The sequence below is a fragment of the Chaetura pelagica genome, unplaced genomic scaffold (assembly GCF_000747805.2).
Source record: "Chaetura pelagica isolate M959 unplaced genomic scaffold, ChaPel_1.0 scaffold213, whole genome shotgun sequence".
Taxonomy (NCBI): Eukaryota; Metazoa; Chordata; class Aves; order Apodiformes; family Apodidae; genus Chaetura; species Chaetura pelagica.
This window is the reverse complement of record NW_009952597.1, coordinates 87987-115984: the sequence shown is the minus strand read 5'-3', so window position 1 is coordinate 115984 and position 27998 is coordinate 87987. Positions and strand designations below refer to the sequence as shown.

General features: G+C 44.7%; 1 protein-coding gene across 1 annotated transcript in view; it reads left to right on the top strand.

Moving 5' to 3' along the window:
• Window positions 1-24893, top strand: part of TTYH3 (tweety family member 3) — a 32972-nt gene extending 8079 nt beyond the window's left edge. Inside the window, 12 exon segments of the mRNA XM_009993711.1 lie at window positions 7-118; window positions 750-970; window positions 1726-1821; window positions 4330-4402; window positions 4855-4930; window positions 11512-11567; window positions 12780-12872; window positions 12992-13084; window positions 13836-13972; window positions 15906-16082; window positions 17003-17078; window positions 24822-24893. Coding sequence (XP_009992013.1) covers window positions 7-118; window positions 750-970; window positions 1726-1821; window positions 4330-4402; window positions 4855-4930; window positions 11512-11567; window positions 12780-12872; window positions 12992-13084; window positions 13836-13972; window positions 15906-16082; window positions 17003-17078; window positions 24822-24893 — 1282 coding nt within the window.
• Window positions 24894-27998: the final 3105 nt, after the last annotated feature.

Here is a 27998-nt window from a genome sequence, read left to right as displayed (position 1 = left end):
CTGCAGTGCTGGGATTGCTGTTGGCTTCTATGGGAACGGAGAGACCAGTGATGGCATTCACCGGCTGACCTACTCCCTGCGCCACGCCAACCGCACCGTGGCGGGCGTCCAGGACCGGGTGAGCACTGGAGGAGACACGTTAGCAAACGGGGAGTGTGGGATGGAACAGACTTGCTCAGCAGCTCTTCACTTGAATCTGGCTGTGCCTGTATCTCTTCCTATTTTTTTTGTTAGTCCCTGGACTTAGAGATGTGCCAAAATTTCCATTAATGGAGTGGTGCTTTCTTCAGCTTGTCTAAAAATATCGGAGGAAGCGCAGCTTGTTAAATGAAGTCTTCTCTTTGCTAGGTTTAAAAACAGCTTCAGATCAGCTGTCTTCCACTCACAGAAGAGGAGGCAGGCCAAAGCAGACAAGATTCTTAGTAAAATGTATAATTTTAGTACAATCAGTTGTTGCTGAGCTGCCTCTAATTTCATGGTATCATTCTGGGACCTCGATGGCTGCAAAATGGGTACATGTGTTAAAGGCTCAGCTGAGACGCCACCATCATTGAACTATGTGCAAACAATCTACTTTCTAGATTCTTGTAAGTTGCTTTTGAAAGGTAAGCAGCCTGAGTCTCTTAAGACAGAGGACTGCTAACCTGGCAGCTGTCTGTAACTTGGTAGTACCAATGAATCCTCTTTTATTTCCTTGACTTACTTTCCTTCAATATTTTGTTTTTCTTTTTTTCTGTCCCATCCTATAGGTACTAGATACTGCAGTGGCCCTGAACCAAACAGTGGAGCCAAACTTGCTGGTCCTGGAGGAGCTGTTCACAAAGCAGACAGACTACCTGCATGTCATCCAGAAACTGCAAAGTCTCTTGGATGGTCTGGTTAGGCAAACAACTGAGATCCCTTTTTGGAAGAATGAAGAGCTGTCTCTGGAGGAGCTGGCAATTCAGATTGACCTCTATGACTGGTACAGGTGTGTACTATGCTGCAGTGTTCTGGTGGTACCATCTGTTTCTGCCTGTTTTGCAACAACAATGTGCATGTGTGGGTGGCTGAGCCAAAGGCTCTCTGTGTCACTGCAGGTGCTCTTGGCCCACCCAGCTGATTTGCTTCTTACAGCAAAACTGCAATCACTTTAAATCAAAATGCATGGCAACAACATTTTTTCTTAAATGTGTTTATTGTCAGCTAAAGGGAAGATTCTTCTCAGTGTACAAAATCTGTGTTTTAACACTGGGGGGGGAACAGCCACAGAAGTAGCTACTTTTGTAGTTGTATGACATGTTAACTAAATAGAAAATTGCCCCAGTTCTCTAAGTTATCACCACATCCCAACATTCATTTTTCTGAAACGTATTTAATAGAAGACTGCATCAACTGTATTCAGCAAAAGAAAACCTCTATGCACACATGTGGAATAAATAACTGAAGTACTTTCTGGGAAGTTCAAGAAGCTGCAATGTCTCTTCTTAACTGGATGGTGTCTGGTTGCATGTAATTTTACACTATAACAAGATTAGCAGTCTCACATCTCAAAAACTCTGTATTTTGGGTGTATTGCTTAAATGCTTTTACCTGCCTCAACTCCAGAGCTCTCTAATGATTAGTGGTGACTTTTACTTGAAGAAGAGCTACATTTTTCTCATGAGTTGCACTAGCTTCTTGTTCTGTGCCTTTTATACACCAGTTTTCCTTCGCAGACCATGTTTTGGATTTATTTTGCTGCAGATGGCTGGGATATCTGGGTCTACTCCTGTTCAATGTCCTCATCTGTTTGCTGGTGCTCTTTGGGCTCATTAGAAACTCCAGAGCCATCCTCATGGGGTAAGTTCTGATGGAGTCACAGTGCTCAAAGAAAGGTCAGCTGAATGCAAGTGCCTGCTACTTCAGACCTTTGGACTCATTTCAGTTCATTGAAAGGACTTCTGAGGCTGAACAGCTTAAATTTGCCTCTCCATACAGAGATTTCGTAGAGCAGAGCTCTGTGGGTGGGATTAGGGCTGCATGAGAGATGCTCATGGAAGGGTTCTTGAGCTATAAAATGTGATGGTACTGGTGTCCATTGTTTTGGTATCAAAGCCAAGTAACTCATCTGGGCTGTCTGCTTTTCACTGGGTAGCATTGGTAGCCTGTGTTTGCTGGGAGACAGTAATACAGACATCATCCCTTAAATTTACAGGTATTAAAAATCTCCCTGTAATTCTCTACAGCTGTGAAGGCATTTGTTAATCAATGATAAGCATTTCATGTGTCTACACGACTTGGTAGCATGCCCTTTGTGTCGTGATCTGCTCTTGTTTACCTTTTGTCTGTCACACCTGAAGAAATGTTAAACTGAGAACAAGCAATGGTTTAGACAGTTAGGAGGAGGAGTCTTGTTTCCATGGCACTGCAGAATTAATCAGTGTATATTTCTAAAAAGCCCTGTGAATGCTGCCATGTGCAGACCCATTACAAGAAAAAAATACATTCCTCTCCCTGTCTTGTAGCTTGGTTTAGCTTGGCATATTTGGCAAAGGCACCAGTATCATAAACACAGTGACAGTTTGACAGCTGACACGGCCAAGGGTTTATCCTGGTACATGGTGATGCCTTTAATAATTGGAATGCATATTCAGATTTATTATTTGCCAGGTGACTTCATAGCTGGCAGGTTATACAGACAAAAGTCCAAGTGTGTGCACAGATGGTAAACCCAGGGTTTAAATTAGAATCTAATTCCCTGTTAGCCAGAAGTTCATATTAAGGCATTTCCCAAGGGGAGCACATGGCATAAAGCAGCAAGTGTATCGTAGCCAAGCAAGATGGTGAAATGCCAGTTTTAGATCTTTTAGCCAAGCAATCAGTTGCTGACCCAGTCATCTTCATTTAAAGTAAACCAACAAAAGTGTCTTATTGAATTGATTACCATGCTCAGCTGGAGGCACCAAGTTGTGTTGTCCTTATGTCATAAAACCACAGAACCTTGCTGATCCCTGCCTGTTAATTTTTGCATCCATTTGGAAAAAGCAAAGCAAAGTCTTGAGCCATTTTTTTTCCAAAGTGCTGCACAGAGGTCAGTCTGGTGAAGCTCCATTACTTCTGCAAGATTAGCCATGGGTCCATTCAGAGAATAGAGGTCTTTCAGAACTAAAATTAGTTGATAAACTGAGGGATATATTCATTTTTCTAAATACAGGCCCATAGATTTGTATTTTTTGAAAGCTGTAGTATTTTCTGCTACAAACGTAGCATAAAAGAGATCAGCCCCTTCCTCACAGAGATGCTTGTACTAGGTTTGAATAAAGAATGTCTTGGTTATGAGCACATTTTTGTTTTGTTTTCTTCAGAGAGTGGGTGGGAGGATCCTACTTGTGTTTCAAAGCCTGAAGGAAAAAGCATCCCTGAGAGAGCAAACCAGTGTCCCTTTGCTTTGAAGACAGGGTTACATAAAATGAAACTGCTTATTAGTTTGCATCCCCATACCTGAGAGAGTTGAGGACTTTAGCCTGCATATCTCTGGCACTCATACTGACAGCAAAGGTGAAGAGCTAAGTGCTGGTTGGGAAAGTACAAAAGCCTTCTCCACTGGTGTGTGCTCGCTGAATGTCACCGAGACCACTGCTCTGTCATCCCTTTGCCTTGTCTGCTTGAGAGCAGGCACTTCCCATTTCTCTTGTTAATGAAGTCCAGCTGTCAGAACAAAACTTACATTTCTGCAGAGATGGTTTCACATGACTGTAGTAGCACCTGAACTGTTGCTCTGAACTCTTTCACTGCAGATGTCTCTCTCCTGGGGCTATGTGGGATGCTTAGGTGCTGTTTGGATGCACATAGCTTGCAACAAAAGTTAGGTGTCCTCTCCCATCCTCCACACCCCAGAAATGCTTACACCTGACAACCTCATTTATTCTAGAAACAGGAGGGATTTGCCCAGTTTTGGATCAGTATGGTTTTGTGGGATTTTTGATATGGCTTTGTTTTCTTCAAGTGGACTCAGAAAATAAAGTCCAGAATGGGAATAATGGAAGTGAGGATATTGTAGTTATCCATCTCCTAGTCTGCCTTCCCTACAGCCACCCTGGTCTTTGTGCTGTTGACTTCCCTACTAGAAGCAGGATAAGACTTTGCTTCCATGCTCTTATTCTTTCCCCTCCAGCCCCAGGGCCAGGGAGCATGGGAACTAGAACTTCTCAGATTGCTGTTTTCCATGACATATAAAATGGGTTGTTTTAACAGTGGCTGATAATTTCTTGATTTTGGTAATTGCTTTGGACTCCAAATAATGCATCTTGTGAAAGGATCTGCTTGAAGTCAGAGTCTCTACATCTGCCATCTGTTCATCTCCCACAGGGTGTGCTTGCTTGGGGTGTTTGCCCTGGTTGTCAGCTGGGGATCCCTGGGTCTGGAGTTGGCTGTCGCTGTGGTAAGTGGCTCTGATCCAAGTCCCATTCACCCTTTGCTGCAGGTTTTTCCAACTGGAGCTCAATGTTACACTGCCCCTGTTTTATGGGGCATCTTGTCCTAAGTAGCTGCCCAAGCAACCTGCATCTCTGGGAAGTACAGAGCTGCTCCTTCCTCTGTGCTGTGCTGCCCTAGCTAGTGCTCCAGCACTGCTGCAATGTGTAAAGCAGTGCAAGTGGGGGTGATTATGAGGATCTGAAGAACCCTGATAGTAGAGGGTCCCCTGATGTTAACCTGGGTGAACTTCTCTTTGATATTACCTTTTTTTTTTTTTTTTTTTTTTTTTTTCTTTGTCTATTATGAGGATCTGAAGAACCCTGATAGTAGAGGGTCCCCTGATGTTAACCTGGGTGAACTTCTCTTTGATATTACCTTTTTTTTTTTTTTTTTTTTTTTTTCCTTGCATCTCTCTAGGGCTCCAGTGACTTCTGTATTAACCCTGATGCTTATGTCTCCAAAGTGGTTGAAGAGAATGCAGTGCTTAATGCTGGTAAGTGCTGGGACTGTCTTTGGCACAGGTGCTGCAGCTCCAGCTGTCACTTCAGAGCATGGCAGTGGCTGAGAATTTAAGGTGTTGTTTGGAACAGAGGAGCTTGCATGTAGTGAGAGAAGCAGATCTGTGTGAAGCTCTGGAAAACCAGTGTTCTTCCCAAAGAAACATTTATACCTGGGCCAAAAGTGCACATGTGTACTTCTATATGTCAGGAAAGCCCTCAGAATCTTTCTTCTGAATTGTCTCTTATGTAGAACTAACTGAGAAGATGGAGCAGAAGTCCTTGGATTATTTTGCTTTAAACTTAACACTCTTGAATATTGTTCTCCTGTCTAAGTGACAGAGCTGCAGTAATAGCAGTGTGCAGTTTGAGTTGTCATTTTTAAAACTTGATCTTAGGTCTGCATTCCTGAATTTAGAATCATTATTTTTATATGTGTTATCAATAAATACTATTTTTTTTCCTCTTAATAGTGGCTTTAAAGCGAATTAAAAGGGTAAACGAATGGTGAAAATTCTCTCTTGGCTGTGAAGGTGATGAAGATGTGGCTTCAGGTAGCACACTAGTCTCCTAGTTGTTCAAGGAAGCACATCAGTCAGTGAGGCCAAGGAGAAATATCTGATGAGACTGCCAGCTGTGTGCTGTTGTAATTTATTAACCCAGATCAGCTCTGGAGCATGTCTGGTAGCAATTGGATTGACTCTGGGAAACTGAAGAAGTGCCCCTTTGTGTTACTTCTCCATTTCAGTAGTCATTGTCTGCTTGGCTCCTGCAGTTTTTTCTTAATCAGTATCATTCATTTAGAGGCTAAGGGTGAGTGCAGGTCTGACATTCCTGCCCCTCCTCCTGCTCCCCCTGCAGGGACAGTCATCCCCCAGATGAAATCAGGTTCTGTTCTGGCAGCACCTCCAGCTATAACAGTTGTTAAGGCTCCATAAATAACTGTGGATGGGTCTAAGCAAAATACTGAAGAGGAGGAAGAGCAGGTGTTGCCACAGGCTTGAGTTGGAAGGGTGGCCCCTTCTGTGGGCTGCTGATGTGTCAGCTCCCTGCTGTTAGGCAGCCAGTGAGTGTTTGTGAGTGTCTGTACCTTTTTCCAGAAGGAAATCAGTCCAACTTCTGAGCCTGCCATCACACCAGGCAGCTGGTTGGGAGGTGATTGGATGTTCTGCTTTCCCATGTGGATTTTCACTGCTGTGTCAGAGTTTATATGATCAGGAAGCTACAGAAATAGCTCATGGTCCCTGCTTTTGGGACCATCCTGGACACCTGAGCAGGAAAGAAAATCACAACACAAGAAGTGCAGTAATCTCCATAATGGCTCCTTGGGCACACCTTTAGATAATTGTTGGTGTCCTTTCATATGCTTGGCTGCAAATTGTCGTTCCAACTAGTCTTCATCAGACCATGCATTTTTTTTCAGATCAGAAAAGAGATGACTTAATAGAGGATATGAGTGGGTAGAGGGACTCAATGAAAGTCCATGGTAGCGGAATCCACCGGGAGTTACCCTGTCTGTAGGAATCACATTTACCTTGGGAATCACTTGAGCTGAAGTTGGGCTGAGAGGCCACTTGTGTGCTCAGTCTTGCCAGGGTATCTACTTCAGGCCACTGCTGAGGTATGACATACTGATCCGGGTGCTGCCATCTGCTTTGAAGGATATCAGATCCAAGAAGTAATTCTAAGGAGCTTTATAGTGCTGGATCACTTTTTCCCTTTCATCACCACTTTTAATTGTTGTTTTTAGATGTAATGTGTTGTAACATTCCCAGCCCTATGCTCTGGCATTCAGGCTAGGACTGAGTCGTGCAGGTTTGCCTGTTGGCAGTGCTTTTTGGTGGTGATGGTTATAGGAGTTTTCACAGAAAAATAACTGTGTTGGATACTAAGCACCTAATATGTTAATATTGCTGTTTGTATTAATTGCTGTTTGTAAATCTAAATAGAATTAATGGAGCTGAGAATAATCTGATTAAGTGCATTATTATTGTTGTCATGTTTTTAGCTGGAGAGATGTCCTTGTTTTGTAGATAAAATGCACTGCATGAAGAGGAGGGGGGATGGGCGGCAAAGAGCCTTAATGCAGGTTTCCTGGAGAAGGAGAGACTTAAATCCTTTTGCAGAAGAGACTGATGTGTGTGCCTAACTTGCTCAGTATTCATTAATTGAGATAAAGCTAGTGGAGTTGAACAGTGGCTGCATAATCTGCTCTTGCTGTTAGAAAAAAGATGTGGTGCAGCCAAGATGTTTTCAAAGCAGGAGGCCATCTTCTAGTCTCCTGCTTTTTAATTGGTACTGCATTATTATCAGAAGACTTATTGCATAAAATTAAATAAAAATCTCTCTGAACAACAGGAAAAGCTTTCTCCAGGTTCTCTTTACTGGGAATCTGTGTGGGGAACAGACCCTTGCTTCATCTGACCGAGCTGCAAACCTCAGGGGATGGATGATGGAGCCTTTTGCCTCCAGTCCAGCCAAGTTGGTCAGGCCTGGATGCTGAGATGTAGCTGCTCAGATACACAGCAAGTGTACTGATTGTGCACAGCCTCCTAATTGGCCTCTCACTGATTCACTCTCCTCTTAGAAGCCCAGAGCTGAATGAATCAGAGAACTGACACTGCCATCACCTCCCTGTCCTCTCTAGAAGTAAGGTCAGGATAAAACCTTACGTGGGGCTTGTGGTGGCTGCATAGTTACTACTTTTGCTCAGTGAACACCACAGAAGAGTTTGTCCAAAGAAACACAAGAATCCTGGTGCTGAGAAGCTGTTTTCCTGTATGTTTTTGTTGGACTCCTGATTAACAGGCAGCTTGGAGTGCAGGGCATGTAGGATGGCTACGAGCTCTTTGCTGAATGCTCACAATGACTGATCTCACCAGGGCAACAGTAGCATATATGAGGGAAATATAAATGCTATGCAGATACCTCTCTTTGCTGTCAGACTGTTGTCTTACAGAAATAACACCCCAGGTGGGCAACACATTACCTGGCCAAGAAAATCTGGTCAAAAGGGTCTTCTTCCTTTGGTATCACAGGTGATATATCTCAAATTTCTCTGATGACTGAACCCACAGAGACAGTCTCTTCTGGGTGAATATGTAAAATGCAAGCTGCTTAGAGAATGCTTAAGTAGAGATGAAGAAGGGCTGGGAGAAGCTGTTCTGGGTGTGGGGATTTTATTTTTTTAACTAGAATCTTTTTATCTGATGGCTCTTTACCCTACAGACCTTCTTGCTGCCTTTTGGAGGGTGCATAATGCCATTTTTGCATTTTGGCTGAGCTTTAAAGGGAATAGTAAGTCTCCATGGTTGCAGAAGCAATAAGCAGTTCTAGCAGCTGAAGCTGCCTTTAGTAGGCAGTTCTACTTTCCTTTCTAGGAAAAACAGACTGCTAAAATAAAGCATTTGGGGTAGTTCCCTTCCTTGCCTTCTGCTCCCACACCGCCTGTGCACCAAGAGAGTAGGTCAGGACAATTGCTGCTAGCACCAGCAGGCACAGGCAGCTGCAGATGTGACCCTGCCTAACCCTTCTCTTATGAACTAGCTCACCTAAAAGCTGGCTTCAAAAATCAGATCCAACCTTCAGGAGTTTTTTTTAAGAGGAAAATGCATAGGAAAGATAATGATAGTAAGAAATTGCCTGGAGCTGTTAGCAGAGTGTAAATGATGGGTGAGCATAGCTCTTTTCTGGACAGAAATGTGAGCTTTGGTGTTGTACACGATCATCTCTGCCAGGTTCAAAGCTGCTGAAGATGCCTCCTGCTTTTTCCTCTTTCCCATCCTGGTGGGGTGGGGGGTCACACTCCTTTCAGTTTCCAGGCTTTGCAGCACAGAGTCACTTCAAGGCAGCTTCACTGCCTATCGTGGCTTCAGCTTTAAAGCACCACAGCTATTAGCACACTGGGTTCAGTGCAGGGGAAGCTGCTCCTGCTGGCTTTGCCATTTTGGAAAGCATGTTTTATGTACAGAGTGTCACACTTGTCAGCTGCAGAGCCAGCACCACCACAGCGAAGCCTTGTTGATCCTGCCTTCCCGGGCGAGGCGAAGGGAGCACTTAGTTCGCTGTCCTGCTTTTCACTTCACTTGTAACCAGCAATCTTCACCCTGGTCTTACAAGCTGCAAACTCTGATGCTATCAGGAACTCTCATCTGTGATCTGCCCACCAGGGATCCAGAAGGCCCTGAAGGAACGTTTCTGGAGCTATGTGTTAGCGGTATGTCCTACAGCTTCATGCACCTACAAAAGCATGTTTACCACGTAAACTTGATACCACTGTGGGAGCCTGAGAAAAAAACTTTCAGCAGTTTGTTGATTTGGAATAAATAGGTGACAAGATCACAGCTCCTTTAGGTCACTCTGTGTGATGCTGTGGATGGCTGTGCTGTTCTCTCAGCGTAGGTGTGCTTTTAATCTGTATTTCACCTGAGTGTGATTTATGAGCCTGGAAGAAGCAGTCCTTTCCTTGGCTCAGTTGCTGTGGACAGTCATCTGTGTGGTCCGCCCAAGGTGAGGCACACAAAGCAGATTTTGCTGCCCTCCTATCTGCCCAGATTTTGCTAATTGCTCTTTAGAGGCTTGGCTGGGAACATATAAGTCATCGGAGAGAGAGTCAGTGGTGGTAGGAGCTGGAGCAGCTGGCAGAAGCTGCCCCAAAGAAAGCTAATGAATTAAAAATAACAGCTGTCAAGCTGCATTGCCAGTGTGCAGGAGCTGACAGTCTGTGTAGTAGCACTTGGTCTCCAGTGTGTTGGCTTGCCAAAAGGTGCATTCAATATTTATGGGCAGCAGAGTCAGGATACAGGCAGGTCTACGTCCCTCGCAGCGCTGCTCACTTGTGCTTCTGCCTCTTCCTGATTTCTGAGTTGGGACTGATTAGATACCTTTGCAGCCTGGAATAGGTGTAACTGGAAGTCACAGACAGGAGATTAAAAGGAATGGGGAAGAGGATGGGAGTGGGGAAGGAAATGCAGATTGTGTGTGTGTTTTGGGGCTTTTCTTGTCTTTACTGAGCCAATTTCACCCTTGATTTTCCTGAGCTGACACACTCCCATTCATCTGAAGAGGGACTGTAAATGTTTGAGAAGTAATCTAAAGGTATTTGGATGATCAAGTGTTTCAGAGCTCCCTCCCTTGACAGCATTGTGGAGAATGGCAGGGGAAAGCCTGATATTTGTAACTTGTGCATGCTGAAAGTTGGTGTGGTGCTATGGAAGGCTCATAAAGGCACCAGGCTGGTTTCATACACATCTGAATGAGGAGAAATAAAACTATGTGTTCAAGCCTAGAAATGATCTTTAAGGTCCCTTCCAACCCAAACCATTCTATGAAATGAGTGATGCTGCTGGTAGAGCCCTTCCACACTCTTATCTGTAAGTTTATGAGTATGTCTCTGTTGTGATTACTGATAGAGCTGCTTGGTATTAAGACTAATTTTGAGGATGTTAGAAGCAAATGATCTGGGTCCCTTGAAAAGTGACATGTTGCTGGCCTGGTACATGAGAAGAGCTTTCTTTTCTGATCAGTTCTGCAGTATTGATTCAATACCAAAAGCAACTTATTTTCATAAATCAAAAGAAGGATGCAAAACAAATGACATACACTCTTTTAATTAGTCTAATTAAAACATCTAATTAAAATCTAATTGTGTGCAAGTGACATCCACCAGAGAACAGATTACCATTTACTTTTCATCCCTAATACATGTCAGAAAGACAAGAACTTGCTCTTTCCCATCCATTTTCTCACTTGTCTCTAAAGCAATGCGGTTTTTTAGGAAATATAACTGAAAGTTTTGATTTTCCTGCATTGGGAGGGCTTCTTTACATTCTTCTTTAGAACACTGCTTAAACTCAGTCCCTCCTTGGATGTGACAGAACTCCCAGCTGTGAGAGGTCTTTTTGTGGTTGTTTTGTTTGCTTGGTTTTTAAACACTTGAACTTGTACACTTAGAAAGCATTAAATTCAGCTTTGTGTATTAGCACAGAGATGTGTATTTGCACTCTTTGGCCCCGTGGTGTGCCTCTCCAGGTGGTTTTGGTAGCAGCCTGTATTTATATCACCTCTCCTGTGCCAATATTTTCTGGCTGTGTCATGATCTAGCTGGTGAACTGAAATGGCTGCAAGTTGAGTTTGTTCTTTGCTCTGTGCCCTCTGTGGTTGTTTTCAGTGATGGTAGAGTGGTGCTCTGACATTCCAAATTTACAGAAATAAAACATGCAGCTGGTTTTATCCTAGAGCAAGGTCTTGCCTTATGTTTATACTGTGGATAGTGCTGACTTCTGAATAAAACTTTTTGGATCATCAGACTGTTTAAGTGGGGCAGCCCCGTTGTCTTTCATTGTTAAAAAATAAGAGAAAGAAAACAAATCTTTCTTTTCTCCCCAAAGGCAGCTTACATCCCTTTCTCTAGTGCCATCTCTGCACTGTAATCCTACGCAGAGAGAAGGAATTGATTCCATTTATATTACATTTTCATTTTATGTGTTGCTTTCAGAGCTAAACACCTCCCTTGTGGCAGTCCTAAAATACTGGAATGATGTGTCTAGAATGACTTTCTTTTGTTTTGTCTTTATAGATACACTCCACTACTACATGACCTGCAGTGCTGGATCCCCCAACCCTTTCCAGCAGGTGAGTGTGAGCATCCCAGCTCCCCTCACCTCTTCTCAGCATCTTTCAGGGTGTTGGATAAAGGCTTTTGATGCCTGCAAGCTGCAAGATGTGTTAGCACTCCAGCTGCTGGTAAAGCTCTGGTAGCTACTCTCCAGCTGTTCCAGAGGTGGCACTGCAATCTAGGGAGCAGCTTTTTCCACCTTCATCCCTACATGCATAACTTCTTGTCCAGGATGCCCTGTTGGAGAGGCCCATGTGTGATGTGGTGAGGACCACAGCTTTGTTTGTGGTGCCTCTGTTTACATGGCACTCTTCTAAGGGCAGCAACATGAAGACAGAGCACACACCATTAATGCCAGGGTGGGAAGCTCTGTGCCTCCTGCTTTGAATCTCTTCTTGCAGGTTCTTTTGGATTAAACAGTGGCAACATTCCACTCCCAAAGTGCAAACACTTCTGTGGGTGGGGGAGTGATTTTCACATACACCTCTTAAGTTGCTTGGATGTTGAAGGGTTTGTATCCTGAAGTGTAAATGTGAGTCATTATTCTTTGGTGTGGGGGCTGAGGAACAGCACCTGGGCCCATCCCAAATTTTGTCTTATGTATCAGAGGCCAGAATGAACCCACACCACCCACCATTTGGCAGACACCAGCTGCCTCACCATTTATATTTAGGATTCTTTAAGTCTGGTCTTCTTCTGTTTCAAAGGGTGGGGTAGGAACACTTCAAGTTCTGGTATGATGCACCGTTGCCATCTGTTGCATTTTTGGTTGCTCAGTGTACTTTGAAAATCCCATGGATGCTTCAATGGGATGTGAAGGCTGCATCCCAATACAAACAATTTCTAGTGTTAACATGAAGTGTTTCACAACCATCTGATTTAGTAGACAAACCCAGCTGTGCTCTGGTGAGAACATGAGTGCTTTGTGCCTTTTCTTTCTCTTTCCCCTCTGGCTCCAGCTGTGTGTGGTTTTTGTGCATGTGTATGTGTTGTGGGGTTTTGTCTTTTGGTTCTTCCCCTCTTTCTCTCTGTACTTCTTCCAGGTTGGTAAAAGTCAAACTTAACTCTGTGGCAGCTTCATCCCTGTCAGTTGAGACATCCTTAACTTGTAGTGTTTGTACAGATGATGGTTCAGTATTTGGGAGCAGAATTTAAGCCCTATTTCCCAGAAATTCTATTGTTTCATGTGGCCTGAACTGCTGAAACTTTATATGTTTTGTGTTGAGCAGAAGCTGTCAGGAAGTCACAAGGCTCTGGTGGAAATGCAGGATGATGTTACGGAACTCATGAGGTCAGCAAGCAGAGAGCAACCCACCTCCAAGGTAAGTCCCCTCAAGTATGCTTTCCTGTACTTTCTGGCTTCCCTTACCTTTGTGCAAAGCCCAAGACCAGCTCCTGCTGAGCCATTTCCTTGCCATAATCACTAGCTTGTTTCTTACAGGAATACCTTACTCGGATCCAAGAGGTTTTGAACGCAACAGAGATCAACCTGCAGCAACTGACAGCTTTAGTAGACTGCAGAAGTCTGCATTTGGTGAGTATTCAGTAACTGGGCTTGAACTAAGAAAGAACAAAGGGGGTGTAGAGCCTGTAGCATACTGATTATTTTGGAGTTTCAGATCTCTGGTGTGCCAAAACAGTTTACAACAGCTTTTACTGATTGGCTTAGCAGAAAGAACGGGAATTTGGATTAAGTTAACTTTCTGTTTAAAGATCAACACAGGAAACTAGATAACATGTTTTAATGCATCTACAAGCTGCAGCCCTAAGGTTTCAGGGGCCTTCAGGGTATTTTTTCTGTAGCACATGGCTTGTTGCCTTTCCTGTGAAATGCCTTATAGCTGTAGTAGAGCATGGTCTGAGTGTTGTCCAGCTGTGCCTCCAAAGGCAGAGAAACAGTCCATGCTTGTGTTCTTGGGAAGTGGGACACAGTGAAGGAGCTGAGAGGCTTAATGAAAAATTGTGGTATCTTAATTGGGTGGGTATGTCTGCCTTGGATTTTGGTTTTGTTTTGTTGGGGTTTTTTTACCACCTTCCCTCTGGAAGTCTTATTGTGTGAGACTGGAAACATTTCCATGTCTAAATCTAAGCTGGGCTTTGTGAGGGGGAGTAGGGTTAGATCAGTTATGAAAAACACTTGAGGTCCCTGAAATTATAGTACAAATATGCTCTGGAAAAGGGACTATGGTCTTTTCAGATAATGTAATCCAGGGGAAGGGCTTTTGAATTAGAGTTCAACGCTAACTCTCTAGTGATCAGAAAACTCTGCTCATTTTTCTCTCCAGGATTACGTCCAGGCCTTGACAGGCTTTTGCTATGATGGAGTGGAAGGCCTCATCTACCTGGTTCTCTTCTCCTTTGTCACAGCCCTCATGTTCAGTTCCATTGTGTGCAGCGTCCCACACACTTGGCAGCAGAAGAGGTATAGAGAGGGTGTAGATCCTCTAGCACTGTAGAGCTCTTTCTTAATGAAGACTGGCTATTGGATTTGTGCCCATGAGCATATGGAGCTCTTTCCCATATAATCCCAGGAGTGTGAGAGATGAGGCTTTATAAGCACAGGTCCAATAGGAAAAAAAAAAACAAAACAAAAAAACCCAACAACAAAACTATTGGCTTTTGCTCTGGCTGTGGTTAATATTTACATCTGAATCTTACTGCACTGGGATGCCACGTGTGCAAAGTACTCAGTACACTGTACAGCTGTGAGTCAAGGCAGAGATGAATGATTATAGCTGTAGAGAGGTAATGCTTGAGCTATGTACCATCTCTGTAAAGTGTCTGTTCCCTTGCATTGCTTTGAGACATTGTTCTAGTATGGGGAGGAGATCTGGAATGGGAAGCAGTTCACACTTGCTGCCTTTCTTGGCTTGGCTCGCACTGGGGCAACTAACTAGCATAGCTAATACAAACTGGGAGCTGTCTTGCTGACAGGAGAATGGGCAGGTAAGATATTTGCAAGCTGGTGGCAATCATGTAACAGCAGAGTTGTGTGGAGCTAGCAGTAATGATGGTAACCAGGTTGATCAGTAGGTCTTGAGCAAACCTTTGGAGGGCTTCACTGATTCAGCACATGCAGCTGTTAAAATAGTTGTGAGTTTTCTGTTCTCGCAGAAGAGCAGGAGACTGTGCAGCTAATTCTCTTCTGTGCTCCTGAAACATGATTTTTGTGGTTTAAACCCAGACTCAGGGTTCAAAGCAAAATGGAACATCCTGAACAATAGCAGGAAGCCAGAGCCCGCCAGGCCTGCAGTGCCCACAGGGAGAGCCCTGGGAAGTGCGTCAGAATAGCGCTTGAGAAAATGACTCAGTTTCCTCACCTCTTTCACTTGCAGCTGCAGAGGCTCTAACAGGAGCAGAGGGGCAATCTGCCTGCTTGAAGGAGAGGGGTTTACACTGGTATCTCTTGTGCTGCCTCCCATGTGGGCTGCTGCCTGCCCTGCCAACTCCAGCAAGGCTCAGGCTGCTGTGAGCTGAAGGTTTCCCTCTTGCATTCCCTGGAGCGCCATTTCTTCCTCTGCCTCCCTCTGGGAGGTGCAGGATGTCATGCTTTATTGCCTGCAAGAGACTGTGCAGGCTCCACTTCCCTGAATAAATCTTCAGTGCCACCTCGTGGTACAGAAGCTGCAGGTGATGGTTGGGATGTTCTAGTGATGTCCACGCTGTTTCCCCCAGCAACAAAGTTTTTCCTGTAGTATATCTTCCTAGATTTGTTAAGTGTCACTAAAAGAGATTTCAAATCTTGGTGCTCCCATAATTGGGGAGATAAAATAGTAATATATATTACAAAACAATAATATGGGGAGAATGAACCAGCTGGCAAACTGGCTCTGCTCTGCATTAAAATAGATTTAAAATCCTGGCATTTTTGAGAGGAGAAAGCCTGTAGACATAAATGTTGCAACTTAGTTTCTGTAAAATCTTCTGATCTGGACATGGCTACAAGAAATAGAAGGACACAGTGCAATTTTGAAGGATGCTTTCTGTGGGGTGCATGGCACTGCATCCCCACTGCCTCCCTCTTTTTATGCTGTTTATTTCAGGGTGTCTCCACCACTTGGTTGCATGACTGGGCAGTGGCAGAACTGTGCTGTCTTGCCAAGCCCTGAGAGAAGGCTGTAGGGAGACTGTGGGGGGATCACGCAGTGTGAAAGTCCAGATGGTACCTGTGGGAGGTCTGAATCACTGTGGTGTAGGCTGTGTTTGACACTGCCACCCTGAGCCATCCCAAATGGGTATAAATGTGGAGGTGTGGAAGATGGTTGGGAGGTTCCTAGGATTACCGTGATTTCCTGCAAACCCCGGCTGTGGGGTGATTGTAGGGTTCTAGGAGGAACTTTTTCTCCTTCTTGCAGAAGCTCAGATGATGATGGGGAAGAAGAATCAGCTGCTCAAGGGAGTAGACAAACACACGATAATCTTTACAGAGTGCACATGCCCAGCCTCTATAGCTGTGGGAGTAGTTATGGCAGTGAGACCAGCATTCCAGCAGCAGCACACACAGTCAGCAATGCTCCCGTCACGGAGTACATGTGAGTATCCCGACAAGAAGTCTGGAATGTGGCTCCTCCAGGTTCCTTCACTCTGATCTTGGTGGTTGCCAAGTGCTGTGAAGCTGGTGCTCTCAACCAGGCACTAGAAAGTGATGAAGGGTTTTTGTCCGAAGTGTCAGAAAGTGTCTTCTGATGAGCATCTGCAGGGAGAAGGGAACAGCTTAAAAGTGTTGCAGTAGAAAGAGCTGTATTAGACAGTGTGCTCCAAAATGTGAACAGCTCTGTCCCTCAGGATTCAGAAACCTGTCTAGAGAAAAGAAGTAGAAAAGTATTGTCTGGGCTCCTTATTGCACAATGATTCTGATCACTAGAAGACTTAAGTCTTCAGACAGAGCAGTCTTGCCAGAAGATCTTAAGTCTTCTGAGGGACTGAGAGCCAAGATAAAACCTGCAGGCTCCTGTTTTCCACAATATTTGCAGTCAGCTCTGACATCTGTTGCAATCTGGAGCTACCAGGTCCAGGTGGGATCTTCAGAGCTTTCTCCAGAGGTGCCTGATTGCACTTGGCCTACCTTCAGGGCCCATCTTTTTTTAGGCTGGCACATAATTTTGTTAGACTTTGTCCTCATTTTATCTTCATTCCTGCAGCTTGGCAGTTCTGATGCTGCAGGGTGGCAGATTTTCACACAGGCCTATTTTTAAATCACTTGACATGATTCAGTGTGGGCCCTTCTGAGTAAGAGTGCTTAGATAGTGCTTAAGCTGAGGCAAATAATGTTAGTTTTGTGCCTGTCTCTGAAAAAGGGAATCCACCTGGCCTGTTAGAAAAGCTTTGAGGGAGACTGACCTGATACCATAGTCCTGGGGGTGCATATGCTCCATCCCATGTCACCATCAGAGAGCTTCCCCAGAGAAGTGTGGCACATACCCCCGTTACCATGTGTGTCTTCCTTTCCTAGGAGCCAGAATGCAAATTTCCAGAACCCCCGTTGCGAGAATACCCCGCTCATTGGCCGGGAGTCCCCACCTCCCTCAGTAAGTCTCTCTTTCCTGCTCCTCTCTGCTTCAGCAACTTTGGGGAATACACATTTTCCACTCCTGTATACTCTCAAGGGAGCTGATTGTGCAACTAAACACAGGATCTGGCCCATAAATGGCAGCAATTTCAATAGACAAGCCATGTCTCACCTGCCATGGAGAATAAAACCCTGCTGTGCTACTTTGGACATTGCACATAAAAAGAATCAAACTCAATCTATTAACACTGGAAATCCTATGGGCCCAGTCCTGCCACCACTGAAGTGCATGAGTGTCTTGGTGGGTGACTTCTGCAGGATGATTCACTTGCATGCACTGTACTTGCTACCTGTGGCATTGTGTCCTCAAGTTTAAAAAGAAACTTGTTAAACCAGTAAATTCAGAGTTATCGCTGAACCTCTCTCCTTAATCTGCCCTAAAGAGATGATAGGATGAAACCTGTATTATTTTTTTGTTGAGATTTTTTGGTTGTTGGTTTTTGGTTGCGTTTTTGGTTTTTTTTTAAATCTTTCTTTCACAACTGTTTTACTTTCTTTGGAATCTATTTTTGTATTTAATTTCCTTTGGAGGAAAAACCAAACGAAAAAAGCAACAACAAAACAACTTTCATGGAAGGTTTTGTTATTTGGAGTGGCCATTTCTGTGTGCTGGATAAACACGGGCTTGCCTTCGTGTCTGTAAGAACTAGATGGATCTTGCCCTCCTTCACTGGATCCTGAAAGCCTTCCTCACACCTGAACCTGGAGAACATGCCCTCACAGTGCTCACTACCTTGGTGGGGTGGTTACAGAGGATGGGGAGTAGCATGCTTAATAATCAACCAGGTAAAGAAAATACACTCTGTGGTACATGGTTCAGATTCACAGGAAGGGGAGGAAGAGGAGGTTGGTGGATGAAGGAGTAGGAATTATGGTGCAAAAGAGGACATCACATTCATGTTTTCACTTCAAAAGGATCAGTCCATCTTGCTGTAGAGGAATTGGAGAGGAGAAGAGTTGATCCTTATCTTTGTACTTGGCCAAACCTCTCTCAGCTTTCACAAAGAGTTTTTCCTGGTCCCTGGTGGAGATCTGATCACAGGCTCTGCTACCTGCTCTCTGCAACGAGACAGTCCTCAGGAGAAGAGCTGATGTGCTGCACACAGGGCAGTGTGGCAAGTGCTTTACTGCTGGCGTTCCCTGTTGTAGGAAGGGCACTGTCCCTCTGGCACATGCCAGGGCATATATTCATTTGATGTCTGACCAAGGTCCTGCTTCTCCTTGCCCTGCAGCTCTTCTGCTTCAGTGGAATCACGCTCCTTTCCACAGGGCCTTTAGTTGTGCAAGAAGTTCCCTGGTTCTTCAGTAGTGGTTTGTGTTAATACCCTGAGGGAGGATCTGAGTCCTGGTGCCTTAGGCTGGTTCCTGAGAGTAGGTAAAGATGAGATTATTTTATTTTATTTTCAGAGTAACTTGACAGGCATCAGTCTGGGCTATAGGGAAGTGCAGGAGCTGGGGGAGGAGAAAAGTGCAGTTCTGCACCTATAGACAAGGGGAGCTTCTCCCTAGATGAGACAACAGGCTATAGAATAAAAGTGTTCTCTGGAGGGACATAGTGGAGAGAGAAAACGTGCTGTGCTCTCATATGGGCAGGCAGAGGGAAGGGAGCTTTTCTGGAATTTTTGTGTTCTCAGCTCTCCATAGCAGGTGACTGAGACCATACTGAGGCAGAAGGATTGTAACTTTTCATAGGACATAATCTGTGGGAGGAGAGAGATGAAAAGGAAACACCAATGCATGTGTCCTGCCTCTTTTTGGGAGGGAGAAGAGGGGGATAACCAGCCAAATAGGTTATTCCCAGTGGGCAAACAGGACTGATATCTATATTCCATTTAGCTTTCTGTGAAGAGATGGTGAAAACTAAGATGTGATGACCCTGCTGCATTGTTTGTCCATTACTTTTCCTGGCTTTTTGTTTGTTTGTTCGTTTTTTTTCCCTTCTCTCATTCCTTCTGTTTTCTCCTTCTTGCCACAGGGCTGTTCCCTTAGGGTTGTAGAGCCCACCTTGTCGCTGACACACACCACAGCGTTTCACTTGCTTGCACTGTGTTTTTCATGCACGTTGAGGCTGCACTCTCTTTTTCTCTCTCTTTCTTGCGTCATCACAGTTGTATTTGGCTGCCATGGACAGTAGCAGCCATATGAGCTGGCAGCTTAAGCCCTCGGACAGTGCACGGACATACTGGTAACAGCGCCCGCAAATGGAACAGGTACTGGAAAAAAAAAGGTCCTTCTTGCTCAACCCCCTCTCCGCTCCCAACCACTCCCTTCATCCCTGCACTGTTTATCCCGGGCCAGTGCCTTTTATTTCTTCACATTCCTTCCCCCTGCACCTCCCACCCCATTCCCTCCTGCCAAGGGTTAAAAGTGAAATCAGTTTCTGCTCTGGCGCAGACCCCAGGAGGAGTCTCAGCCTTGTGAAGGCTTCTGGAGCACGTTGTGAGGGTTACAGGCACCTCTGCCTCACCAAAGCTAACTCACAGCAGCTTCAGCTCTGAGTCCGCACTTGGACACTTAGTCCTGGCTGCTGAACAGCTTGAACACTTAGTACTGAGTGCTGCTTGAAGATAGAACTAATCTGGCATTTCAAATGCAGAATAGAAGTTCTTCCATCACAAGAAGACATTTTCTAGAAGCAAAGGGAACTAATCTAGCAACTCCTCTGTCAGGACTGGTTGCCTTAATTCAGCTTTTGGCTTCCCTCGAGCCCTACTGCTGTTCTGTTTCTCTTGACTGGCCCTAACAGCATATGCCTGAAACCACTGATGCTTGCCTGCCACAAGCTTTTAGCTCCTCAGTAGGATTTTTAATTTGTTGAAAGTTCCTGGCTGGTAACAGTGGCCTATCCTGAAGACTTCATTGCCTGTTAGATCTGTGTGCAGCTTCTCCTTTTATCCTTGCATTTAAAGTCAGAAAGGAGCAACTCTGAAAAAAAAACAACTTCCCCAAGAGTCCAGACATAAGCACTAAGATCTGTTTCATTCTGTTTCAAAACTTTTTACTGTTTTGTTCTGTGTGTGTCCAAATCATCCCATCCATGTCCCACAGGTTTTGTGAGCAGGGCCCTCCTAGTACCATGTCACTGTCTGAATGCCTAACAGGCTGTAGTTGCTGGTGTTCTCCAGGGTAGCCAGTGTTTCTTCCCTTGCTGTGGGCTGTGACAAAGCCACGTGCCTACAGCGAGAGTAGGTGGTCTGCATTAGACCTGGTAGTTTTTTAGCTTGGCTGGATACAGGGTATAACTAGAGCTACCAGGCAACTCACCTGGTGTGAAGGACAGTGCTCCTTCAAGGGAGCTACAGCCACACAGTGTCTGGAGGGTGTTGGTTCCAGTTGGAGCAGAGAGCCCGTTGCTTTTGGCTCATGCAATCGATGACCCGTATCTTACATTCTGTTCCCAGAAAGACATGTCCATAAAGCTGCTGTTCCTTCTTTTCTGCTGTTCCTGTTGGGACTTCTGTCAGCCTTGCATTGGATTCCTTCCTGCCATGTTGCTGCTCGGTCTGCATCCCTGCTGCCTCCTGCTGTCAGTCTGCCTGCCTGTGACATGCTGGGAAGGGTGTTGTCTGAGTTGGTGTCTTGATGCCCTCTGTCATGGTGCATGAACACAAACGTTGTCTTGAAGCATGGTGCTGGCACCCTGGAAAGGCTCACAACTTTCTTCAGTCTTAATTTTGCCAAGACTGCTCTTGGGCATCAGCTTATGGTGGCTTTTCTGAATTTTGGCTCCTGCAGGTGGTACTGTAGCAGTGTTAGACGGGTCTGTTCCATGAAATAAAATATTCCTCTGGGGTGGATGCTGGGGGAAGGGAAACTCAAGTGTCTTCATTCTGGACTTGAAATCTCCTCTGGGCTGAAACTTGACCTGATCTCAGTCTGCACTGTTTTCTGTTTAGCTAAGTTCACACCCAGAGTTTAATGTGGCTGTCTTCAGGGCTCAGAAAAAAGCATTGCATTCTTTCCAAGACTTTAAAAACAAACAAACCAAACAGAAGGTCTGTTCTTTTGACTTTTGAAAACTCAAATACCTTTGAATTCAGAACCCACTGGCTGGAATTGGCCGTTTCCCTGCATCTTGTACCTCCCATACATAAAGATACCAAACCTTGTGTGTTTACTGTGCTCTAGCTATTTGAGAGGTGGGTCAAACTTTAAGAACTCAATTCCAGAAGCTTTGGTCTTTATTGGATTACCTGAATAGCTCTGGCAGGAAATCAAAGTCAGGGGAAATGAAGGGAGATATGTGTGGGGTTTTAACCACAAATAGTAAATGGTTTATACTCAGTCATGATTTCATATGGTAAGTGATCTTCCAGCACAGCTCGGTTAGCTGTGAAGTGCTCATGGTCTGCACAGTTCACAGGACATGGTAGGATTTCTGGTCTCTAAAATTAACTGATTCTTCCCATTATTTATTTATTTTTGCAACCAATGATTCCTTTGTACACAGGCCATATGTGTTAAGCACCTAACTAGTATGTTCTGGCAAATCATACCTATGAAAGTTTATACCTCCAAGAAGGCTGAATGTGAAGGAGAGACTGTCTTCTCTTTTTTTTTTTTTCTTCCTTTGGAGAAATACAAAAATAAACTTGTGTGCAATCAGCTGTGTTTGTCCTAGCTGACTGGTAAGTGCCTGAGAGGGTGTGCTGTGTTGAATAGCACAAGCCACCAGGAGAAGTGGTAACAAGAAGTCTTTTAGGTGCTCTTTTTTAGGGCAGCTGGCAGGGTGGTGAAGGTATGGGTTGAAACTTGTCCTCTGTGCTGTTTTTCAAAGGGAAAATGAGGGTGTAGAGGCACATGGGCACTTCAGTGAGGGTACTGGAAGAATGACTGCATTGTGCATGTTCTTTAACCTTCTAGGAAGGCTCCCCTTTAAAGGAAACTAAATGCAACTCTATATCTTACAGCTGTGTCAGGCACTGTATCCAGGTTACCTCAGAGTCCAAGACCTCCTCAGCTCTGAATCGTGCTCAGGTTTAAGTCTTTAGATTTACTTTTTAAAGGAGCTAAAGACTTAGTTATTTGAACTATGGATAATACAGTTTGGTTTCATCTCCATGTGACTGGCAAGCATCTGCTGATACATCTTCATCTGCTGGCCTGTCCAGATGTTGGGATCTGTGTATTCCACAGCATCTTTCCTCTGCTTCCCAGCAGAGGATGCACTGAAGGACTTTGAGAGGGACTGTTGTCAACAGCAAGTGGAGTTGACAGCCTGAGGCAGTGACTGAAAATCCAGTGCACACTGATAGAGCTCTGGTGGTTATGAGAGATGCACAGTGACATGTTAGCTCTCTGCTTCCAGGTTTCAATCATACTTACCATGGTCATTAAAAAATACACTTTAACAGAAGGAGTAACTTCTTCAAATTTCAGTGGGAAAAGGTACAAAGGTGCAAAAATTCTGAGTTAAGGAGAGAACCTCAGCCCTAACTCTGACTACTCTGAGTCTTGCTTTGTTTATTGTGGTGGATTGCAGGTAGGTTTGAATGTAAAATGCCCTCTGCCTGACTGTCCAAAACTTGTGTTCCTGATTACTTTGTTTTAGTGACACTTAAACCAACTGTGGGGTGTTTTCCTGGTGGAGGAAGGAGTGAATTCTTTTTTACTTCTCCCTCCCTGGTGGGTGTTTTTTGTACATCTTTGAAAGCTCATCGAGTGACCCTTCTTGATTTTAATGCTCTGGAGAAAGTTGATTTTGCATGTTGTGTGCTGAACCCACATGACTTGTCCAGGAAGATGCACAATAGCCTTCCATCATCTGAGATGGTTTTTTTTCTAAATACTTCTTACAAAACCTTAGCACCTGGAAGTTCTTTGTTCATACTCATCTCCTGTCACATGTCATCTAAAATACAAATGGAAAGTGAGCAATCAAATGCATTTTTCCTTCTATGACCTTCTTAGCATGATGCTTGGCTGCTCATTTCAGCATTTCACTACCTGCAACGTGCCCTTCTTTGTGAGAAAGTTCTTGGAAGTCAAAACCTCTCTGAGCCTGTTGGGTTAGTCTCATATGTTTTAATAATGCCCTAAGCTTTATTTCTGAAAGAGTAATCACATGTAATAAACCGTATAGATTATAGTCCTTAAACTGACTTAGCTTGGTATTTTCTACCTTTTTCCTTCTCACTGGCAAAAAATACACCTTAAAAAGAGAGAGAACAAATGTACCCTTTGTCTTCTAAATATAGAAGCCATTTCTGGGCCAGGGTTTTATATTAAGATCCATATTCTGCAGCAAGTTTTCCAATTATAGAAGACACTAAAAAATGAATGTCTAAAAAAGCCACAGGTGTCTTCATCTTGTGCCAATGGGGTCAGTTCTGCCAAAGCAGCAGTTTCTCTCTTCCATTGTGCAGGGTTTCAGCCTGGGTCAGTCTTTGAAGGAAAACTGATAAAATCCTGTTCGTTCTCTGAAAACCTCTTTGAAAAGCTGAGCCTTTGAGAGCCTAAAGATGCCTCATAATGTTCTTTCCTAGTGGGCAAGCTAAATCATACCTCCTGGTGAGGAACTGCCTTTCCCTTGTCTTTTTGCCAGCTTAACCAGCTATTTCATGTGGTTCAGTTTTAAAGGTGATAAAAAGTCAGTATGCTGACGAGCACTCTTGGGAAGTAAGATGTGGGTATTGTAGAATTATTCGGGCTCCAGCTGGTATAAAAAGAGGAATAAAATGTCTGTCCTCGTTGCTTGGTTGTTAATATCATGGCAGCAGAATCCCAGAAGCAGTGATGTGGTGGTGCTGAAGGCATTGAACGCCTTGGCATAAAAAGAGGCAAAGTCTTTTTTGTTCTTACTGCTGGGTGTTATTTGCATGCTTTTCAGCTTGTTATTCAAAGCTGAATGGCATGTGTTACTTCAGTAGCTTCTGGGAGCTGTTTTGGGTTACCTAGCTTAGGAAAAGAAAAAAAAAAAAAAAAAAGGAAAAAATAAACCAACAAAAACCAACCATCCCCCAAACCAAAACTTCTCATCTTTCTGACTTTCTCTTCTCACCCCCAAGCTGGAATCTTGTCTACTGCTGCATGGCATGCAGGTTGGATCCCAAGCTAGGGTGGGTTATTGACTCTCTGAGAACTGTTAGCTGATATCATCTTGTTTGATGGCAGCCTGTTCCAGCCTGGCAGGGTCTGTTCTTTCTTGGGCATGAAGTGTACAGTTTCATTTTTCACATTTTTCTTTCAAACTGCCCATCTGTGATGTCTGCAGTCTTCTGATGCCCCCATTGCCATAAAATGCAATGTAAAAATGCAGTGTGCACCCATTTTCTTCTCAACCTTCTTTTCTGGCATGGTGGAAAGCAATGACATGACTAAGAGAGGATGAAGGTGTGAGGTGGGTTTTTACATCTGCATCCCTTCTGTTTTCCTCTCTTCTCCCCAGCAAAGCATGGCATATTTAGACTCTTGGGTATTGGATTTCTTTCTCTGTAGAGCACTTGGATAAATCATTAGCCCATCTGTGCTGACCTGGCCATCATCCTTGCAGCAGGCTGACAGTGTGTTACTCAGACTGAACTATGCAGGGACTTGTGGAACTTTCCTTGTCAGATCAGGCCAGCAGCTCCTTGCTAAGCTTGCTGTACATACAGACCATTTTATGCTGGGAGGTGGTCATAACCTGTGGCTCTGTCTTTACATGAGTCATTCTGACTTACTTTTCTGTTTTGTTTGTTTTGTTTTTCTTGTCTCCCTCCAGTACACCTCCAGCATGAGAGCCAAATACCTCGCCACCAACCAACCTCGTCCAGATGCTGGCAGTGTGCATTAAAATGGAAAAGCAAAAGCAAAAAAAAAAACAAAACCCACACGTGCAGTCAGACTAAACAACGTGCCAACTGCTGTGCCCCTGTGCTGTTCCCATAGATCAATCCTGCTGTTCTGCCCAAAATCCAGTGCAGCTCCTTCTGTTTCTCCAGTCCAGACCACCCCTCCAACCCGGTACCTGCCAGCTGGAGTGGAAGCCTCATTGGAATTTAAGCCTTCACCTTGGTGTACCTGATGTGTGAGAGAGAGCAAGCACCTGCAGGCAAGCAACTGAAAGCACCCAGAAGCTGGGTCCACCTGCCTGGGGGCCAACTTATTAGAGTAGCCCATCTGAAAAAAATGGTGAATATCTTCTGCCCCCTTTTTTCCCCCTTCAGTTCCCCAGAAGGGACTCAGTGAAAGATGGTGGTAGATCTTCTTCACTTCTGCAGTGGGACCAGCAGGCTGTCAAACACTGAAGAAGCAGAGGCTCAGTGCCTGTCACTAGCGTACAACGAGGGGATGCAGAGTCAATGCACGATGCAGCATGGTGGGAGCCCTCTGGTCCATTGCCCAGCATGAGGGAGGAGGAGGAAGACTCCTGCCTCATAATGTCACTGCCTATCCATTGTAATCTGGGAACCTGGGGCTCTTCTAGACCCAACCATTCCACTTACCCAGGTTCACTTTTTAAAAAAAAATCCATTAAGAAAATGCCTTTTTCTTTCCCACTGTATCTAGCAGATGAACCTGGAGGAGGAGCAGAGGGCTCCCAGCACCAGTCAACTACCCTGTCCCCTTTGCTCTGAACCTGGCCTCTCTGTTCCACCAGGGAAGGCCAGGTGACACTTGCAGATGACAATCTGGGTGCTGCCTTTACCAGGCTGCCACGCAGATCAAACAGGAGCCAGCCACCCACTTGGTGCCAAATTTTTCCAGGAAAAGACTTTATTGGGGTGGGGGGTATTTTTGCACTAAAGAGTTTCAGCTCTCTGATGCTAGATCTTATGGGACAGTCAGCTTGCAAAGGCAAGAGGCTGGAAGCACCAGTGGATTTATAACAAATGCAAGCTTTCCCCACAGGAGTGACCTGTGAACTCTGCTGGACTTTTTCTTTTCTTTCCTTTTTAAAAAATTGTAATTTACAGCACAGGGTTGCTGAACTGGCATGGGAGGAGGTTTTAGGAGCCTCAGTCCTAACAAATTCACAAGATCATCAGTAGATCTTCTTCTATGTTCCAGAATCAGAAACCCAAATGACATCTGGAGAACATTGTGACTGTCAGAACAGGTTTTTATTTTATTATCTTTTTATTTCTTTTTTTTTTTTTTTCTTTTCCCAAGGCATGTTGCTAACCACTACCTGTCCATATTAAGGCACATGTGGGCATTTTTATGGACACAAGGCAGAACATGGCTTGCAAAGGGGCAGCTGGGTGCCTGCAGAGGGCAACATCCTCCACTGGTGCTGTACTTTCCACTGAAGAGCAGTGCTTCAAAGGGCACTGACAGCTTCCTACTGGAAGAGGACACTGCCTCTTGGGAGGTACTGTTGAGCACTGCCCTTTCAGTAGGGTAACTCTGATGTTCCCTTTTGTCTTTTTACCTCTAAGCAGGGGCATCTTAGTGTAGCTGCTGGGCATTATATTAAATAACTGGCCGAGTAAATAGAGTGGGAAACATCTCAAACTGGAGTGGAGCCATTGGCAGAGGCAGTTAGTCTTCACCTCAGTGATGTTCAGACTCAGTGTTTACTCCATGTTGGCTGTATGGGGCACAGAATCTACCAATCTGCCTTTCCTCAAGTCAGTTGCCTTCTTGCAGTGAGGTAGGAATTACTCCTAGCAGGTAGCTAACTAGGATGATGGTATCTGCTGTAAAATGGTACCAGCTCTGTGGAAGAGCAAGCTTTGAGTCTCTTAAGAAGACAGAAACCACTAATAGACTGCAGAAGCTGTAGGCCAGCTATTACTGTTCAAAGGAGTGAAGGAGACAGGGAGGAGTCACCACCATGTAGACAGGAAGAGAAGGTTTGGGAGAAAACTTCACACTTCACCGTGAATCTCTGTGAGCAGGATTTTCTTGCTCAGGACTGAGTGTGCCCTTTCAGACACGTTTGATGGGCTTCACACTGAAACATACCTCCATGTTCTCAAATAACAAGGGCAGGGACATGTGGTCACAGGTGGTATGGAGGGACACTGTGGCTCATGAGCACCAGGTTTTCCACCCTGTCTTAAAGCCTACCAGAAGACCCAGATGTCCAAGCATGTGGCATGGGTAGCTTGCAGGGCCCAAAGCACTCAACTGCTATCTGAGGGGAACTCAACCTTCCCCTCGCTTCAAAGAAGCAAGAGCCATATAATTCCTGTTAAGACTGAGTTGTTCTGCTGTGATCTCTCCTTGCAAGGATGTGCTTGGATTGCTACTTTTAGGGGAGCTGCCCTAAAATCTGTGGCCTGGTCCTACTCATTGAAGGCAAGTGTTGTGAAGGCTGGAGGGTGTGGGGGACTTTGTGAGAACAAGTGCTTCTGTATATGGGTTCTCTGTGTACAGAATGCACCTTGAACACGTGTGACTGCACTTTGGGTTGGATCTGAAGCGCCACAGTGGTAATGTCTGTACCAGCAGGGGTCATGGGGGAGCCAGCCTATGCCTTTTTGTTTGCAGCATCTAATGGAGCAGCCACCTTGACCTGTTTCCTTCCAAGGTCTGGCATAGCCCCCCGTAACACCCAGAACAACCTCTGACAATGTCTGGGGCTTGCAGCAAGGCACAGATGTGGAGATATGTGCTCTGTGACTTCAAAAATACAACTGGAAAGAAGGTTACAGAGCTAACATTTTGCTCTCTGGAGGCCAGCAGAACGTGACTGCAGTGTGAGCTGTGTACCTGTGTCCAGCCAGCACTTCCTTTACTTGACATGGATATTGCACTTTTGTAAAGCATCCTGGAACTCTGCTGCCCCACTGCATGCAGTGCAGAGCGCTGGATAGGAAACACAGACAAATGGGTTTCTTTTGGTTTGTTATTATTATTCCTTTTTTTTCCCATTTTTTTTTCTTTTTTTTTGTTTTTGTTTTTTTTTACTGGAACCTTGAGCAACTGTGGCATTTCTGCAGGCTGGTCT